Source organism: Alexandromys fortis, unplaced genomic scaffold, assembly GCF_014885135.2.
Source record: "Alexandromys fortis isolate MF-2015 unplaced genomic scaffold, M_Fortis_MF-2015_v1.1 scaffold_67, whole genome shotgun sequence".
In the NCBI taxonomy this organism is placed as follows: domain Eukaryota; kingdom Metazoa; phylum Chordata; class Mammalia; order Rodentia; family Cricetidae; genus Alexandromys; species Alexandromys fortis.
This window is the reverse complement of record NW_026067945.1, coordinates 2,576,244-2,595,739: the sequence shown is the minus strand read 5'-3', so window position 1 is coordinate 2,595,739 and position 19,496 is coordinate 2,576,244. Positions and strand designations below refer to the sequence as shown.

The following is a 19,496-nucleotide window of genomic DNA, read 5'->3' as shown; positions in this document are numbered from 1 at the left end:
ATTTCTCTCTCTGAGGCCATACAATGTGTGCGGAAACTACTCAGTCATCACGCACTGGGGGTTCGTTTCCGTTTTATTGTAAGTCACGTTTTATTACAAAGTCACCTTGTATGGTTCCGAACCCTTGTTCATCACAGGAAAGGGGGTTACCACAGGAGCCCCCAAATACTGTTGTAGAATTCACCTCTACCTCTTCTGAAGTATAGTGCTTTGAGCTATTTGAGAGCTGAAATTAACATATCAGGTTTACCTTCCACGGTCAAACGCAGAAAAAGAAGTTTGAAGGTACATCAATAAACCACGTTTCACTGTAAGCAAGAAAAGGTTCTGCAGTGAAAGAAAACCAAAATAAATCTAGGAAAAATACTTTGTTAACTGGACACATAAAAAAAATTTTAGTGTGACCTTTCACCAAAGAAAGAACAATAAACCAACAGCTATGCCCTAAGGTGAGTAGAGACATTATACATACGAGATCACGTCACAGATAGAACGCACATGGTGGTGTGCTCAGAAAAACAAATACTAATTTGAGATTTGTTTTTCTGTTTCTCCTACAATCCTTTAACAAGACATTTTGATGGGAACAGAATTCGGAAGAGTTTCTGTCGGTCTGCTTGTTTTTGCTTAGCCTAAAGAGTTTAAAACACACCATTTTTACATTGAAAACGGAAACTCTCAGACCAGTCAGTGTGACAGGACTCTTGCTATGGAGGGTGCCTGGTGGCATGCTGGCTGCTTCATTGTTCAACAGTCAGATTGTGGCTTCCTCTTTATACTCTTCCAAGAATTCCTTCAGAGTAAGAATCTTCCATGTCTGCCACCCTGGAAGTGGCTTCCAGAGTGGTATGGCTCAGTGAGCAACCTCACTTGGGTCCCACTCTCCTCAGAGGCTTCAAAGGAACCGTCACAGCCCATGGCATTTCTTCAGGCTGGAGGAAAAGCTCAGGGCAGGCAGCACAGGGCAGTTTCCCAGTAACACTCCCTTCCCTTGGCCCCAGGACCCTGCCAGGAGGGCTCTGGGGTCATCTAAGTACTCCTGGGGGCAACACAATTATCAGTCCAAATGGAAACAGACTTCTGGCATTTTTATCTCTGCGTACCTTATTCGCTAGGAGCCATTTTTAAATGACTCTTCACACCAGCTTCAGCTAGGGTTATTTCTTTTGTCAAAGCTGGGATCATAGTGCACTAAGGGCCACCGACACCTGCAGGAGACACAGGTACCCCACTTCTATGGTCTCTTTTGCTCCTTACTCCAGCCCTGTGAGGTAGTAGAGCAGATCCAGCAGAGGCCCTGTGGAGAGAAGAGGCCCTGGGGAGGGAAGCACCTAGGCCCCACGGTGGCCCGTGAGCCCCGGAAGCCTGTCCTCTCCTGTGGTTCTGCAACTGCCCTCTTGCCACGTCAGACACACTTTTGGAAGACGAGGTGCTATGTGGCCAAACACCTGGAGAAAGTGGGTTTCCTGGGCAATTGTCAAACCACCCTGAACAAGGGTGAGGTGAGGTGAGAAAGTTCAGACAAAGCGAGTTCTTGAGAGTCAACCCTGCCTCCGATTCTGTAAGGAGGAAATACCTGCCTGGAGAAATCTCGGCACTCCATGGCCAACCTGAGCCCAGCTGCTCTGAAACCCACGGGAATTCCACTTTTGAACATTTTATCACAAGGCAGGATGACTGAGTTGGAGGCCAGCTTGGGCAACATAAGAAATTCATCTAAAATAAAACAAAATAAAGTAAAATAAAATAAGAAGGGAAAACGGGCCACTGTGTGTTCACAGCAGTGGGCTGGAGAGCAGACTTCCAACGTCCTGGCGGCATACTGTGCCATGGAGTTCCAGAGCTTCAAGTTAACGGGTGTGCTGACCATTGGGAATGAGATGGCTGTTGGTCCCAAGGCCATTCTTCAGATACTCTGTCCCTTTGCTGTTGGTGTCCTCCTCATTTTCCTCTTCCTCTTCCTCCTCCTCCTCTTCTTCTTCATTATCACTTCTCACATCCTGAATGCTCTAGGAAAGAAAAGAATGGGCCGTGAGTGACAGCCTTCTGGAAGACTTCATAAATGACGCATACAGGTCTAGGTTCGAAAACTGCTTCCATCAAAGAGCCCTGCTACCCACAGGACCAGCCTTCACAGAGGCACGCCAGAGCGCAAGTCAGAAACAGACATTAAAGAATGAAAAACGTGGGGCTGGAGAGCAGGCCCAGCAGTTTAGAACACTGTGACTCTTGCAGAGGACCAGAGTTCCATTCCCAGCACCTACACGGTGGCTCACAGTCATCTGTAACTCACTTCCAGGGAATCTGACGCCCTCTGCTGGCCTCCATGGGCACCTGACACACACACACACACACACACACACACGGTACACATATGTATGAACCTACATGAAGGCAGAACATTTGTAACAAAATAAATCTAAAAATGTTTTAAAAATTTGATCATGGCGACCTGAGTTTGATGCCCAGGTCCCACATGGTAAAAGGAGAGAACTGACTCCATGTTTTCCTGGCTCACAATGCCCACCACGGTACACACCCACGCATCAGTGTAATTGTAAAGCATCATTTTGTTAGCTTTAGAAAGAATGAATTTTTTCTTTAGCAAGCAATCATTAAACAAAAGCCTCATCCTGGCTATGGTCTCTTTCCCTTTGAGTTATTGGTCAGGGGGTCCCAGATCTGAAAAGTACAAACTATCGCCATTGTACTTAGTTGTCCATGGAATTTGTGGGTAAGACCCCATTGTTGAAGACAATATACACTACGGTCACAGGACTGTCAAAACTCTGTCTGGTTCAGATCTGGAAGCTTCCTCGTGGAAGGCCAGCTTTCATAGTGTTGCAAGATGCTAGGCAGGTTACCAAGAGAGAAAGACAGCAACAGGTTTGCCTGAAATACAAGAACAGTTTATCTGGCAAGATGCCAGGTGCTCATCAGCGCACTAGTGACCTGAGTGTCTTGTCGGGGGAGGAGGACAACAACTATCTGATTGGATTTAAAGGTGCTTAACAGGAAGAAACTCAAGCTTGCTACTGCAAACTTGGCAAAGGATGCCTGGCTAAGGGGAGAACCCACTGCTATCATCTTGCCAAGTTGATAGAGTAGCCAACTGCCTTCTAAATATTTATTCTTAAACCCAAAGATTAGCCCAGCTCACACACCTTACCAGACAGGCTTCTTTTTGCAGTGGATGGAGGTTAACTCAGAAACCCACAAATGACTAAAGCACAGGGGTTAAGTGACTGTGAAAAGCTCACACGCACACAGGACACTATATCACATGTCCTCTCTCCAGGGCTCAGGGTCTATCTTAGAACTGACTGTGGAATGCTCACAGGCAAATAGAACATCTATATCACAGGTCCTCTCTCCAGGGCTCAGGGACTGTCATAGAAGAGGGTATAGAAAGACTATCAGAGCCTCTGGCGAGAGACAAGGGTCTTCTGGACCTGACGGGCATTGCACTCACGAGCTCTAAGTAGCTGTGGCTGCTTACATAAGACCTGCACATGATCTGCCGAGACAATATTGCAGCATGGATGGGCGGTGGGGCTCACAAGGATCTACACTTAGTTGAGAAGCAGTAGGTGGCTGCCAAGGAAGAAAAAGTCAGTTTTCCTCAGGGGCAAGGTCCTTAATAATTTACCCATGCTACAGTGGACAGCTACACCCATGTGTATACAGGCAATACTAATCGACTCAGTGAGTTTGGATGGATGGGTAGATAAGAATAGGTGGAGGGGAGGAAGAGAGAAGGAGCAGGGAGAGAGAGAGAGGGGACACTAGGAGGAAGAGAAAGGGCAAAAAGCTAAAAGGAGTTGAAAGGGCGAATGATGGGTAGACTTGATTAAAATATATTAACATTTGAAGAAAAATGAAGATAAAGATAAAAGAAAACAATGTTTTTTTTCTAAGTAAAGCTTTAGTCACTGGGCGTTTAGTTGCCATGAAGGCACAAGTATCTGTCAGACGTGTTTTGTCACGTGCACAATGTACGAAGTTGGTGGAAATGTCTTTCATTGCTATGCTTTTATGATGGAGGTGGCATTGTGCTATTGTTTGAAATTATGTTTCGCGGTGGATTACAACACCTAGGCTAGTAAAGGCTTGTGAGTCTGGTAGAATTGAGAATCACTGACTCTGTAAGTCAGAGGCCAGACAGGAGCCCTGTGGATTTCCTGCCGATAGGACGCTGCGAGATTAATATGCAGTAATAAGGTGTTTGTGTGCAATACAAGATCGAATAATAAAGACTGAAAAGTCTGCTGTTCAAATATTAATGATTTTACATGTGACATCTTTAGTATAACTAGCAGGGCTGACTTTCAAAGGAGCAGACTGGACTGAGCAGTCCGTAAAATTCCCCATCACAATCATTGTACATCACAATCATTGTGCATAAGAACCATAACCTTGATTTAACAGGCAGGATTAATGTTGGTGAGTGTAGGGGAGAGCTGGGGCAAGGAAGTGACTTTAACAAAGCCACCACACAGCTTCCAGCCAGACAGGGCACAGACGTAATACTCTACAGTCCCCTGCTGGACAAGTCGGGTGGTGTAAGTACTGGGAGAGAAAGTGGACCCAGGAGGCCCATGCCCCAGCTCTGAGGGAGTCAGCCTTTCCTCCCTGCCTGGGCACTGGCTGTCTCCTCACCCCTCCTCACACCCATTCTGACCTTGCCCTTGGTACCATTAGGGTTGGCTTTTAGGCAAAAAATTAAAAATAGTGAAAAAGTTCCCTAATAAATGATTTTTATTAGGCTAGACAACCACTGACATGTTCATTATATTTCAATGAAAATGATTGTTCATCCGAGTATAGTGGAGCATGCCTTTAATTCTAGCACTCAGGAGGCAGAGGCAGGTGGATCTCCATGAGTTCAAGGCCAGCCTAATCTACAGTGCAAGTTCTAGGACAGCCAAGGTAATGAGACACTGTCTCAAGCAAACAAACAAACCACTGAAGAGAGGCATTCAAGGTTTCAGAGATGGCTCAGTGGTTAAAGCACTTGCCGAGTAACCCTCATGATCTTAGTTTGGATGCTCCAAAGCCTGCTTAAAGCCAGCAACAGAAGCTAACTAGCCTGCTACCTCCATGTTCCTATGGCAAGATGGGAGTCCCTAGAATCTTGTGGGCCAGCCAGCCTGGCTTATGCGGCGGTAGGTAATTAGGAAAAACCTTGTCTCAAACAAGGTGGAAGGTGAGGGTGGACACCTGAGGTTGTTCTCTGACTTCCACATATATGCTGTGGTGCGCATGCTTACACACACACACACACACACACACACACAGACATACGCAACACAACATACACTAGCACATATACATGCATGCACACACACATACACAACACAACATACACTAGCACATATACACACATGCACATACAAACACACAAATGTTCAAGATTTAGGGGTAGATTTTGTAGCTTATTAATGATTTACAAGGCGCCATCTGCTAAGACACTGGCTTAGGTTTGCTAGAGAAATAGAACTCTTCTAATGAGCGGGAGTTAGAAAAGCTAAGATAAGGCCCACAGGCTATATTCTAGGAACTAAGTCACAACTGCGAAGCCTTCAGGCAACTAAAATACCTAATAGAAACACAAATCCGACAGGAGTGTACCCGTATTAAAGATCAGTGTTCTAGACACTATCTGTGTGCTTTGAGAGTCAATGCTTGCCATGCATCCTTGGAACCAGCCAGCTCCATTGGTTTCACCATGCTTCTCACTTGTTGCATTCCAACTCACATGCCGGTTTCTATGTTTGGCTACTAGAACTTGTCTCATGCACATTGGTGGCCTGGGACCATCTACAAATCACTAAATGCCCAAGAAAGGGTAGAATATACAGAAGAGTGGAGGGTGGATCTGTGCGTTGGCAGCCACGTGGCTGTGGGGACTGTACGGAGCCTATGCTTACCAAGGCCTATGGGCACATGCTCCTCATCTGCCACCTCCACCCCAAGGCCTTGGCAATCCCCACTAAAGACTATTGCTATTCTGTTGATATTCTGACCATTGGAGATCACTTGCTCCTAGAATTAGCGAAAATCATTCTAGCATTAAGTTGGCCTTTCTCCAAAAATGGTCTGTGTTCTTTATACTAAACCATTATCCTCATTCCACAATTTTAAGATGGATGAAAATCAGTTCTGCCAGGTCTTTTAACAAGTTCCCTGCCAACAAGCCCTCTGTCCTCAGAAAAAGCCCAGGAGAAGTGTGCGGTGAGGAAGGAGCCGCTGGCTTCGTCAACTGAGCTCTGCGGTCCTCACATCACTAACCAGGACCAGTTTCTGGAAGATGTATTAACTGGGCAAGCCATGTGTGGGCAGAGGGGGCTTGCAAAAAAAAAGACAGACCGGACGAACATGAAATAATAGTCATTATGAAGAAAACCCAAGGACAAGGTGGGAGCATCCCATACGGTAGCAGAAAGAGAAAAGTCTAAATTTGACCCTCTTGCTTAAGTTCTGTCCAAAACAACATTGTTCCTTACAGAAGCGGGGGCATAAAGATGAATGCACTCAAAGACTAGCTCATTCTGAGACCTGAGAGTCAAGTTCCAGTCTTGGGCATGTGAATGTCCAATTTCCCCACAACAATTCATTGAAGAGACTACCCTTTCCCTATTGAGTGGTCCCCAGGACTCGCCAGCAGAGTCATGGGCCCAGAGTGTGGGGGGGTTCTGTGCCCTCTGACACCACTGAGGTGCACATGTCTGCCTTCCCAGGTGTATGTCTGGGGTAAGTCTGGAAATGTGGAAGAAACATCTCCAGTTTTGCTCTTTTCAAGGTATATAGCTGCAGCATTTGGACAGACGTGGCCTCAAGAATGACCTGCAGAATTATCTGCAGAAGGGGAAAAAAAATACCCAGGCAGCTTTTTTGTGCTGGTCCTTGTAAAGAAGATGCTTTCTCTTCAGGTTCAGGGGCAGAGACAAAAGTTTCTTTTATACAGCTCCAACTCACTGATATAAAGTAGGAGGCTTTTATTTTCCTAAATTATGAACAAAACCAAATGAAGTTATAATCAAAATTTCATTTAGCTGTAATTTAATTATTGAACTATTAAATTATAATCTGTTATTTGATTATTTCTAATTCCTGAAGCAGTTCTTTCATTTTACAAAGACTTAGAGACTTTTGCCAATGAGCTTCAAAGATTAGTTTTAGGGCTTGACAGACCCTGAATGGTGTCTTCATTTTCTAAAGTTGATAAAAACTAGAGATTTCGGGCCCTTCCTGGTGACATAGCGCAGTGACAGCACAGCCCTGAGCATACTAGGGAGCGTCTGGTTTTCCTTCCTTCCTTCCTTCCTTCCTTCCTTCCTTCCTTCCTTCCTTCCTTCCTTCCTTCCTTCCTTCCTTTCCTTATTTATTTTCTTTCTTCCTTCCTTTCTTCCTTTCTTTTCTCCTCTCTCTCTGTCTCTCTCTGTCTCTCTCTCTCTGTCTCTGTCTCTCTCTCTCCCCAAACTACACAAACAAAAAGCACAGGGTCTCTGCACAGCCTTTAGAGGATCTAAAACAGATGACAACACCAGCCTCTGGGGATCATCAGCTAGTGATGGGGATAGAATGACTTCACTAAATAAATACACTTTGCTCTGGAGATTAATGCTTAGAATTCCAGTACTCTCTAACTGGCAATACTGTGTCGACTCAAAGTTCCTCACCCCTATCCTACCTGAGCAGAGATAAGCAGGAACATTTTCAACAGAAAGAACAAATCTCCCGGGATTTAAGGCAGGAGAGTATCTTGGCACAACAGGATGAAACACAGAAGCTTTGTTTTAAACGTAAATGGTACAGTCTGTTCAAATATCAGTTTTCACAATTTCAAAAACAAATCCATAGAATCCACATGTGCTATTGAGAACGGGAGACTCAGTCCTGACAGGAAAGCAAAGGGTGTGAGTAGGCAGACTGAAGAGGGCACAGCACCAAAGACTGACAAACTGCACAAGGCGCTCGCTCGCTCATGGAGGAATGCAACCATACAAGGTGAAGCCTCTGTCATCAAACTGGTAATCGTGGGAAAGTATGGTAAAAAAAAAACAAAGCAAGTTGAAGAGGATGAAAGGAAGAAGGAAGGAGAAATCTCCTACACAGGTCTTGAAGCATCCATTGGTAGCATCCAGGAAATTTGCCTGGCAAAGCCAGTTGAGGAGCCCACAATCACGCCCACAAGGAAGCTCACCAATCTGAGTAGTGAGGAGACGTGCGAAGGACAGATGCAGGGTCTGTATACTAGAGAACTTGTGGAAAATTTAAAAACACAATGTCTGTGCTTATATCCAAACACAGTCACAATACAAAAACACGGGTGGAAACACACTGCCCTCAAGAGTGCACACCTCTTCAGAAGAAGTGGGGGGAGAGGGAACAGGAAGAGTCGGAACACACTGGAATGAACTAACCTATCTTTCTTTGTTATTTTCTCCTGAATGGTTTCATTGCATCCATAGCAGGCATTCAGTTACCTATTCAGTGAGTAAGTGAAGAAACGAATCTATAACTCAGCGAAACTTAAGCACCATTTCAATGTAGATGAATTAGAAATTCATATCCAAAACAGGGACCTGTCCTCTGGGCTTCAAATTCAAATATTCAAGCTAGCCACTTTCTCAGACGTCCAACAACCTCATCAAGTTCTTTGTTCTCCAGTCAGCTGCACTCAGATGGGCACTTTGATCCAGGCCCTACAATCATCAGTTTTCCAGAAATGGTCCCAGCCACTTCCAACCTCTATCAAATCTCTATGGCCAGGTTTCAGCTCCAGAACTGGCCTGTGGCCCTGGATGGAGCGGTACAGCAGTCAGCTGAGCTGAGGCACGGCTGAATGTGTTTTGGTCCCTCGACACCTACAGATCTGCAGACCTTGGCAGTCGGACAGACACTTGGACACTTCCTGCTGGACAGTGTAACTTCCCCATCTCTGAGGAGCAAGGATGCTATTGTTGGCAAGGTTTTCGAATAAGGAAAACTCCGAACAATCATGCCCGGCCATTATTTGAAGCTGGTCTATACCAGAAATTCCCAACCCAGGAGCCACGGAAGGGGGAGAAGCGATACTGAATCATTAGTCCCCTGGGCACCCCAAATTGCTGTGCTCATTTCTTTCCACTTTGGGTGAGTGTGTCCCACCTCAGTTTATCCCAGTGTGCCAGGTGCGTGTAATTTTCAAGACTGTGGGTGAAGGCTGGAGCTACAGTCTTGGGCTCTGACCACAGGCTGAATGGAGCTGTTTCAGTAAGAAGAAACCTTGACCCATTTTCTTCTATGAGGAATCTCTCTCTCATAAATGCACCAGCTGGTCTTGGAGACAGGAAGCTGTGTGGCAAGCAGCTGGATCTTGAGCTCCCTGCAGCCAGCAAGGGGCATGCATGGAGGGGCAAGTGAGAGTGGCTAGCACCAACGTGCCTGGCTCTGCATAAGACCCAACAAGGTGACCTGGCGTTTAAATGGCGGCGGCAGTGAACAGCGGGGCAAAGAGCATTTCAGGCAGAAGAAACAGCTTGTATGCAAAGACAATCTAGGTCATGGTTTCAGATTCACTTCAAAGTTCAACAGGAAGTCATCGGGAAGGACTGTTCACTGTATCAGGGACCTGTCAGTGACAGGACAGGGAACACACCTGTCTCCAGTGAACTTCAGTTCCAGTGAGGGGGCTGCTGTATTTAGAACAGCCATGTGTAGTTTTAAGTGTAATGGAGCCTTTCTTGGCTCTTGGTTGGCTAAACTTGGGGAGGCAGGGGCTAGGGTCCTGAAAACTCAGTGGTCATCAAAGCCGCAGGCCAGTGCCTTCTAAGTTTGATGTTTTATTCCGAGAGGAATAAGGAAAGTCAGATAAGAAAAACTAAAGCAAATGTAGATTTATTAAGAAAGAGGAAGAAAGAACTCCTAAGAGTGGGAAGGTTCCAAGGGAGAGAGATACTCCTGCGCTGCCTGTCAGGGTCTGTTATGTGTTGTATGGTAGGAATGGGGTGGGGAATGAAGTATCTCGGTTGGTGTTGGTCATCTTGGGGGTATATTGTGGGCCAAGCCAGTAAGAAATATGTATACCCTATGCAGGCTCCTTAGCTCAAGTAGAGCGTTGTTCATTCATTCAGGGAGGTCTGTATGGCGCACGGCTAGCTCAGGAGCCATCACGTGCTTGCTTACTGGTTTAAGGACGCTGGCTCCTGCGCCACTAGCACTTTGCTGCAGCATGGAAACTGTTAGAGACATCCGGAGCGGCCACAGGGAGGAAGAAATGCTAGTGGCCCGGAGTGCAGTGGTGTCACGTGAGATGTAGGAGGAGGGTTACATATGAAGAACATTCTTTGGAGGAATCTGGGATTGAAAAGAACCTTGAGGTATCCAGCCTAGTTTCTATCTGAAGCTTCTGTGTTCTTCAGGAAAACCCGAGCAAAAGATGTGTCTAGCCCTGCCCATGGGTCTCTAGGCACCACCGGTACCTGCTTTGTTTATCGTGTGTGTGTGTGTGTGTGTGTGTGTGTGTGTGTGTGTGTTTAAATAACAGTACTGAAATCTGTCTCCTTGAAGTTTCTACTCATGATTTCAAGTCCCACCCCTTTGGGTTAGGTGGGAAAAAAATTGTACACTTATTTCAAACATTTGTTATTTTTTAAATAGCTAAAGATGGTTAATTCCTCTCCCAGTTAAATATCCCCACCTGTGATTTGGCCGCAGCGCATCCTCAAGGGCTCATGCATACAATGAAAGCAGCCTCTGAGTATACTGCTGGCTAGAGGTCTTGCAACCTTTGAGGGTGTGGCCTACAAACGGCGGGGAGGTCCTCCCAGTGGCTGGTCTAAGACTTTCAGTTGTTAAACCATAAGCTAAGAAAGTTCTTTCTTTCCTAAGAGCCCAATCTTGGGCACTTGTTAAAGCAATGGAGAACAGACTCATACTGTTTCCTTCTTTTGCTCCTCACATGACACAGTAACCACCCTTGCATCGCAGAACGCATGGAACACAGCCTCATCTCTCCTAGACACTCAATCCTCTTTGTCTCTACTAGCTGATTAAATTCACATTGGAGTAGTCATCCTTCTGCCTTAATTTCTGGCATAATTTTTAGTATATTCTGATTCAAGAATGTATAGGATTTATTAATTATACATGTTATGTCTTTTAGTTAAGACCTGATTGGTAATTCTCAGAAATATCTTCCAGAAAACCAAACCAAATAAACTGACCATGAGAAAGCAGCAACAACAAAACAACCCACACATTTATGCAACAGATAGGATGCTCACTCCCAGCAAATGAGCCATCTCTGCTCGCAGGGCTCCCTCGCGCTCAGGGTTTGACATCTGCAGCCACGGCTTCAATAAGATCATAACTGTGCTTTTGAAGCGCTGTAACTAAACTCGGGGCTTGGGAATCTGTGGCTCTGCAGTACTGTCAGGAGCCCGGGAGGCTGTAATGACTCATAGTGTCCCACTGTTTTGTGAACGACTCCACGTCTCAATCCGCACTTGGCAGTGAAACAAAGAAGACTATAATAAGCATTTTATGCTATTTTAAAAGCAAACTCTTAGCTTTCACTGTATGAAAAAAAAAGAAACACATTCAGTCAAAGAGTTCAATTTTCCAAGCTACTAGCAAAATGCCTCCCTTTTTGTTATATTAATTCTCATTATCCAAGTTGACAAGGTCACAGGAACACAGACTGTTGCATTTTTGCTTTTTATATTTCTCCATGTTGGCACTCCACTAAATTTAAATTGGGTTCTTTCAACCCTGGCCACAAATGGACATTTTCTTTTTGGTGATGTGGAATTTTCTAGACCAATGCTTCCCAAACTTGATGTGCACACAAATCATCTGTGGCTGTGGCGGCTCCATAGATGCTCGGCCAAGAGGCTCCCAGTGAGCCCTGGGGTGCTGTGCTCCTAAGTCTTTGTAGAAAGGTTGTTTGCTAAGCCGCAAACCCTCTCTAGATGGTTTTACTCCATGGAAAGAAAATGTTGAAGCCAAGAGTCACCTGGACCCTTTTGAGTTTCTATGATTTCAAATTATCTTGATTTCCTTAGTCCCTATACTTCTTATTAACCACCTAATCCACAAAAGCAATTCAAAATCTGTAAGTATGCTTCACTTTATATAATAAATGGTTCTAAAAATAATTTAATAAGTTAGTCAGAGTGGCTCACACCTGTAATCAGTAAGCTGAGGCAGGAGGATCATAGTTTTTACAGACAGTTTGGGCCACATAGGGAGTTCAGGGTTAGCCTTGGCTACAGGGTGAATTCAAGGCTAGCTTGAGCTTGGGCTACAGGGAGAGACTGTCTCAAAAAGGAACAACAAAATCATCAGTTTCTAGAACAAATCCCACTCTTCACTACCTAGGAAAGCTTGCTCTTTTACAATTCTGCTTTTCTGTGCTCCAGCTGTGTTCCGAGATTTTGTTGCTGCTGTTGCTATTAAGCAGAAATCCCTTCTGGAACAAGAAAGTAAAGATTTTGCCCAAAGGTCCATGCTTGGGAACTGTTGAAGGTGAGTCACAGAGGTCTGACGTACATACAGCTCCGATTTTAGGAAGAAGACCCAGGAAATGGAAGGACATCCAAGGACATCCACGGGCAACTCTTTGTGATGGAGGAGACACTATTCTCACTATTCAACCTAGGGGACCTCGCCTGGGATGTAAATTAGCCACTCCCTTGAGGGAGGAGACCATCAGGGATCCCAGGGTCTGGGTACTACCTCATGGGTCTTGTTGATTTAATTAGCCTGGTTTGGGGCCTGGCTGTAAGCATTCTTTGGTCAAAGTCTAACAGTCTTCCCTAGTGCATTGTAGTCCACAGGGCCAGTTCATCTGAAATTCTAGAATCCGCACGGTATGTGCAGCATACCTTATTCCGCATTGTTCTTCAATGGGAATACATAAAAAAAACCATGAACACAACATATCAGGGGCTGGGGCTGTAGCTCAGTGGTAGAGCATCTGTCCAGTATGCATGAAGCCCTGAGTTCTGTTTTCACTTCTTCAAGGAGAAAAAGTAAGGACTGACTGATTGATTGACTGATTGATGACAGAGCTGGTAAAATGATAAGAACTTCCCCCACAAGCTGCCTGGAAGTCCTTGAGAGGCCGCTGTCACAAATGCCAGGCTTTCCTTGGTTTTGAACACAAGATTTAAATGACAACTTGCCCAAGCAAAGCAGAGCTTAGCTAGAAGTCGTTCCTTAGCTTCCAAGTGGCCAACACCACACAAGTCACAGAAAGGCAATGTGGCTGGAACATAGAAGCCCAGTATGCACGGACAGCACACGTCCAGATGTGCGCATCATCGGCAGTAGAGTGACAGAAAACAGAAGTCTGGTTGTGTATTAGGTTAGATCTCAAAAGGGAGCACAACTTCAGGCTCTGCATAAAATACAAAATCATCAGGGTGGGGCAGGGGGACAACTCCAAAGTAGACCTCAGGAGGCACGGCAAACACTATTTGCCTGCAGAAATAGCACTGGGATTGGTGTAGAGCACCATGGTGAGCTCTGACGGTCGGCCATGTGGTTCTGTGTGGTGAAGCCTTCCACATCTGGGACACTGTCAGTCAGGAAATGCTGCTTTCAAGGCGGGGAGTAGGACATCTGTCATTAGAAACGACTCAGGCACAGAGGTTGATTCATTGGATGCCTTCTGGAACTGAAGAACAATGGTGGGACTCTCGTTCCAGCTGCTGCCGCCCCTCCCCCACAGCTCTGCTAGAACAACCGCACAATCACCATTGCCATTTCCTGGAGCCAGAGAACATGGCTGAGAAGAAGAAACCTGCTTCGCCAATCCCAGCCTTGTTCCCGCAGCCCTCAGTGGGAGAAGGAAACTAGAAAGACGTGGAGACAAGCAGAATGGAAGTGCAGGCCAGGAAAAGCCCAAGGAGAGTCATCCCCAAAGAGAAAGGGAAGCTGGCAATTCCAGGCTGGGGCTGCACTGCCCCACAGGCTACCTCAAACCGCAAGGCGGTGATACAGCAGCCATAGGGAAGCTTAAGAGAGAGAACTTGTTACATCTAAGATATTATCAAAATTAATTTTTGCCTCTTATTATTTTCTTACATCTTTAATCTTTTATATGTATATAAATGGTATGTGCACATATATGTATAAGTATTCATGTGAGCATAGCCGCATATATGGGTACCAGATGTAAATACACACGTGTGCACATGTATGTGGAGACCTGAAGTTGATCTCCATGTGTCTTCCCCTTTCCCTTTCCATTTTATTATTGATATAGGGCCTCAAAATTAAGTCCAGAGCTTGTGGACTGTCTATCCTGGCTAGCCAGCTTGAATGGGGGGACCCCTGTGTATGTCTCCTGAGAGCTGGGATTACAGGCAGTCTCCACGAAGGCTGTCTGGCTTTTGTGTGGGTTTTAGGATCCCAAAGTCTGGTCTTCATACTTGTTGGCCAAAGGGCTTTATGTACTAAACAGTTTTCTTCTTATTATTACTTTTAAGCATTGTTATAATAAAATATATGTGTAGCTTGGAATCTATGTTTATTGGACAGCATTGCCCTAGAGGGAACAATCAGAAACAAAGAAAGAAGCCATCGTACTTCACTGGAAACAGAAACACGCAGCCTCTGAATTATACAGTCATGTGCTACTCAAAAGACAGCACTGTGACTTCTGATTCTGGCTGTCACAGGAGATCACAAAGGTGATACACTGCCTTGCCTAGTTTTTTTTTTTCTAGTTTAAGGAACTAGAAAAGCTAAACAGGCACACTGAACAATGAGTTTTAGATTCAGTCCAGAAAGCAGTTCACACTGAGTCTTGGGAAAGGGAAATGAAGGAGAGTTCTACAACTTCTTGCCTTCTTAGGTCCAGTTTCCAAAGTGAAGCACAACAAGGCATCCACAGCCAAGCAGTATGGTTGCAATGTTATGAAAATATCTCTTACCGTCGAAGAGACTGGAACTTTTGTTGGACCTCCCTGAGGTCATATGAGACGCCATCCTACTGTGTCTCACTCAGTCTGTCTGTTAAACCTCCCTTGAAGGGAGCAGTGTAACAACCAAACGTATGTGCCTTGAATTTCCCATGTAATCAACTCTTAGTCCCTAAGCTAATGTATAGCTGTAATAGCATAATATTACATAATGTGTACTCTTCCCTGACCTGGCTAATGTGTATGAGTGTTTTTCCTGCGTGCATGTCTGTGCACCATGTGCATGTGCCTGATACAGGAGGAGGTCGGAGGGCATCAGATCCTCTGCAACTGGACTTATGTAAAGTTGTGGACTGGCACTTGTCGGAAACAGCAGATAGGCAGAAAGCAGCCTTATAAAATGACTATCTACCATAAAGACTGGCAGCAGCTTTTGAATATTGATTGATAGTGACCAGGTAAGTTGAAGTCAATGACTTAATCCCTTGTAAAACTCTGTTAACTTTTCTGTAAAGTATTTTATTCCTTCCCTTTGTAATGCTTCCCGAGCTGTTCAATAACAAAAGGAACACCCTTTGTTAGGGACAGACAGACAGACAGACAGACAGTCACACAGTTCTCAAGGCTCTCAAGTATTCAAGTAGTCACAGATTCAGACTCATATAACAGACAGACAGAAGACACAGGGGGAGCAAAACAGGGAACAAATTAAAATCTGCCTACTCTTAATTAAATGACACCAAGGGGAAATGCGTGGACTTCTATCCTTAATGCATTCTTGGTGACATCACATTATTGGTGATGTGCATTTATTATTAATGTATTCACGCCCACTGCACAGAGGGCCAGTGAGCTGAGGAAGCCAAGTTGGAGTTCACTAAAGGCAGGAAGCAGAATTTTGTAAGGCTAATAGTGTGGCGAGGAGAGGAAGGAGCCGTGTGGAGAGAGAGCATGCCATCCAGAGTGCAGCGAGGTCTTTTTGGTCCTGTCTCTGCAGATGACAAGGAAACTCCTAGAGGCCAGGCAAGGTCTGGGCAGGTGGGACTTGGCAGTTAACAGCACGTATTGTTCTTTCAGAGGACCTGGGTTCAATTCTCAGCACCACACGGCAGCTCACACTATATATAATTCTAGCTTTGGGGGATCTAATGCCATCTGAATTTCTCCTGACCCAGCACATCTACATGGGCCACAGATATACATGCAGGCAAAACATTCAAGCACAGTAGAAAAATACATGTCATATATATTCATATATATATGTACACACACATATGTTCTATTCAAGAAGGCAGAGGAAAACCAAATTAAAGAGAGAAATACAGTGGCTATTATTTTAAAGCCTAAAATGAAATTTAGAGAAATAAAAACAAATACATGAAATAAAACCATATATTAGATAAGATTAGTAACAGGTTAAATGCTCTAAAAGGAAGGACCAAAAGTACTGAAAACACAGTCATAGAAATTATTGGTAATGAAGCCCAGAGAGGGGAAAACCCCAAACAAACAGAGTGGCACTGACCTGTGGCTAACGTAGGTTGTTAATGAAGTCACAGGAGCAGAAGGGACAGGAGGAAGGACCATAGCAAAACTTGAGGGCTGGGATGTAGCTTCTGGAACCCTGCCCAGAAACTAGGCTCAGGGTCTGATCCTCAGCACTGCAAGAAAACTATTTCTGAAACCTGAATTTGATTTTAAAAAAAATATGAAGGCAGCTGGGTGGTGGTGGTGCACGCCTTTACACCTAGCACTCAGGAGGCAGGCAGATCTTTGTGAGTTTGAGGCCAGCCTGGTCTACAGAGTGAGTTCCAGGCCAACAGCCAGGGCTACACAGAGAAACTCTGTCTTAAAAAACTAAAAACTTAAAAAAAAATTGAAGACATAGAAAAACCCAAGCTAGATCCTGTAGTGAAAAGAGGCCATGGGCTGCTGACAAACAGCACTCTAATCAGAATACTATGAAGAAAGAGAGAGGTGGGGAACTCAGCATTCTAAATTCATCCAAGCAAACATGTTCAAAGAAAGTAACTAATTTCATGTCAACAGAAGCTGTGAGAACCACTGATCAGAAGACCTATACTTAAAACAAACAAGTACTTTCGTGCACAGAAAAGACCAGAAAAAAAGCCCTCTGATTCTTGGGGTCCCTCCTGGTATAGAGAAATGAAATTTTCTTGGCACTGGAACCCAGTTTGAGCAGGAAAAGCACAAGTCACATGGTGGTGCTGCCCAGAAGCCTTTTAGGAGCAAGGTTCTGTTGTGCCCCCTGTGGTGGCTGCTCATGCTGTGTGTTATCCTGGACTGCAGAACGCCATCTTGTCCAGAGTTAGGCTCCACTGCGGAAGGCAGCACATAGCCAGTGACATTCTAATGCTGGATTTGCCTCAAAGGGGACACCTCTGAGTGGCTACTTAGGTACTTTCTGAAGAGTTGGCTGAGGCCTTTGTTGTAGGGCCCAGTCCAGTGTTCTTTGCTGTCTCACAGATGTGCAAGTACAGAATACCCCAAATGCTCATTTACACACACACACACACACACACACACACACGCACACACACAGGCACATACACACTCAACTGACGTTGAGTACGTAAGAAAACTGCCTACAGCTTCCTGAACAGTTACACAGTTATCTTCCCCTCATCCTTCTCTTGACAGACGGGCCTTCTTGAAAGCCTGGAGTTCCTTCATATCCTCAGTCCATCTTCTACTCACATAAGTGACCAAGTATGTCTGTTTGTTTCAGGTGTATTAGAGACAACCATGCAAGCATTACCTGGCACTTACTGGATAGTACCAGTTCTGACATCGGTGAATGTTTCTCTATGGAAGCTGGGCCCTGGTGGAGGATGGCTCAGACACAGCTATGACAGAGGGTAGCCAATCCCATGCCTCTGAACAATATAACCATGTTTCCAGGTTCACATCAGCACAGATGTGCATACTGGTTGTTGGGAACAACAGCAAGCCCACAGGCCGTGGAGTTACAGCCCGGAGTTGTTTTGCTTGGGATCTCCTGATCCCATGTGTGGTAAGAAACACCACTGCAAGAACACAGTCCCTCAGAGAGCCCAGAGCACCGCAGATGGCATTCCTGCAGTGCCCAGAACAGAGCACAGGTCAAGCTTTCTGCCTCATAAATCATAGCCACTAGAGCCTGCATGACAAAGCTAAGCTAAGCTCTTCACGACTGTTTTGTTTGCCTTCTCGATGTTCTCATGAAGAACATTTCCTTTGTGCTACTTGAAGCTCTCACTGACATTTACTCGGTGGGGCTGAGGAGGTGGACACAGGATGCGGCAGTGCTGATCAGCATGGGGTCTCCCTCACACCGGCTTTTACCAATCTCTTTGGCCCAAGACTCCCTTAGTAAAACATTCACATCCTGGTGTGATGTGTAGATTTATTAACAAGTCATGAATTATGTCTGGTCCCTTGTCTAGAGCTCAGATTCTACAGGACACATCTGTGTGGAGACTGACTCTATCTCTATCTCTGTCTGTCTGTCCGTCTGTCTCTTTTTGTGTGTATGTAATATGTGTGTGAGAGAGAGGAAGAACGAGAATTTTTCTGCTAAGAAAATAGTGACCATCTGCTCCTTTCAGAATTAAAAGAAGTTCATTGCACTTTTTGTGAAATGATTTTTAAATCATGGGTCCAAGCAATGTCAGAAAGTCTCTGCCTGCTTTTTGCCTAGATCTTCTCCACCCTCATTGTCCTTTCCAGCTGAAACAAGATGGGACCCATGGTCTAGGAGCTATGAGAGACACTATGTGGGGGACAGGAGGGAGAGCCTGGATGTGAACAGCACAACCATCTGTGGTATGTTCGCTTTGATAGTTTTATTTCTGGCAACTGCTTAGCTGGCTTCCTATTGGGCAAATGATCTCACTAGTCTAGTGCCTCTAAAGAACTTCCAACATTAGACTGCTCAGATGGCTCAGCAGGTAAAGGTAACCTGCCACCAAACCCGGGGATGTGAGTTCAATCCCTGGAACCCATGTGGTGGGAGGAGAGAACAGACTCCTGAAATTTGCCCTCTGACCTCCACAAATGTATAAATGCACACATGAAATAAATAGATGCAATAATTTTTTTTTAAAAAAAAAAAGAACTGACAACACTGGCATTTTGAAACCCGAAATAGCAATAGGCAGGAAGCTGAAGAGTGGGCACACGGAGCTAATGCATAGTAAAGCAAGCACAGCAAACCATCTTGTGGCTTGCTAATCTGCAGGCAATTTTGGGGATGGAGGGCTTGGAGATTCTACATGGACACCCAGAAGCTGAAGGCTCCTTGGGGAGCCCATCCCCAGCCAGCTCTGGCATCCAGCTGCTTTCCATACTGCTATCCCAAGAAGCAGACTGTGCTGAACAGGCTAACAGCTGGTCTACTCCCCTGTCCCCAAAGCCCCTGGTTTTCTTGAAATATAATCTTTTCTCCATCCGAGGCTGGCTTATTTGGGGTTAAGAGCTTCAGAGACATGTGGGTGTTATCAGAGACAGAGACAAGCTGCTCTGCCTGCATGTGGACATCACAGCACTGTTCCACCAGAAAGAGAAGTCACAGAAACAAGC

The 19,496-nt window shown here is 45.2% G+C and overlaps 1 protein-coding gene across 1 annotated transcript in view; it reads right to left on the bottom strand.

The window, feature by feature from the left end:
* Window positions 1-499: 499 nt before the first annotated feature.
* Cers3 (ceramide synthase 3) overlaps window positions 500-19,496 on the bottom strand; it is a 92,999-nt gene continuing 74,002 nt past the window's right edge. The window contains exon 11 of the mRNA XM_050149175.1: window positions 500-2,009. Within this exon, the coding sequence (XP_050005132.1) occupies window positions 1,851-2,009 (159 nt within the window). The 3' untranslated portion in view covers window positions 500-1,850. The remainder of the gene's footprint in view (window positions 2,010-19,496) is intronic.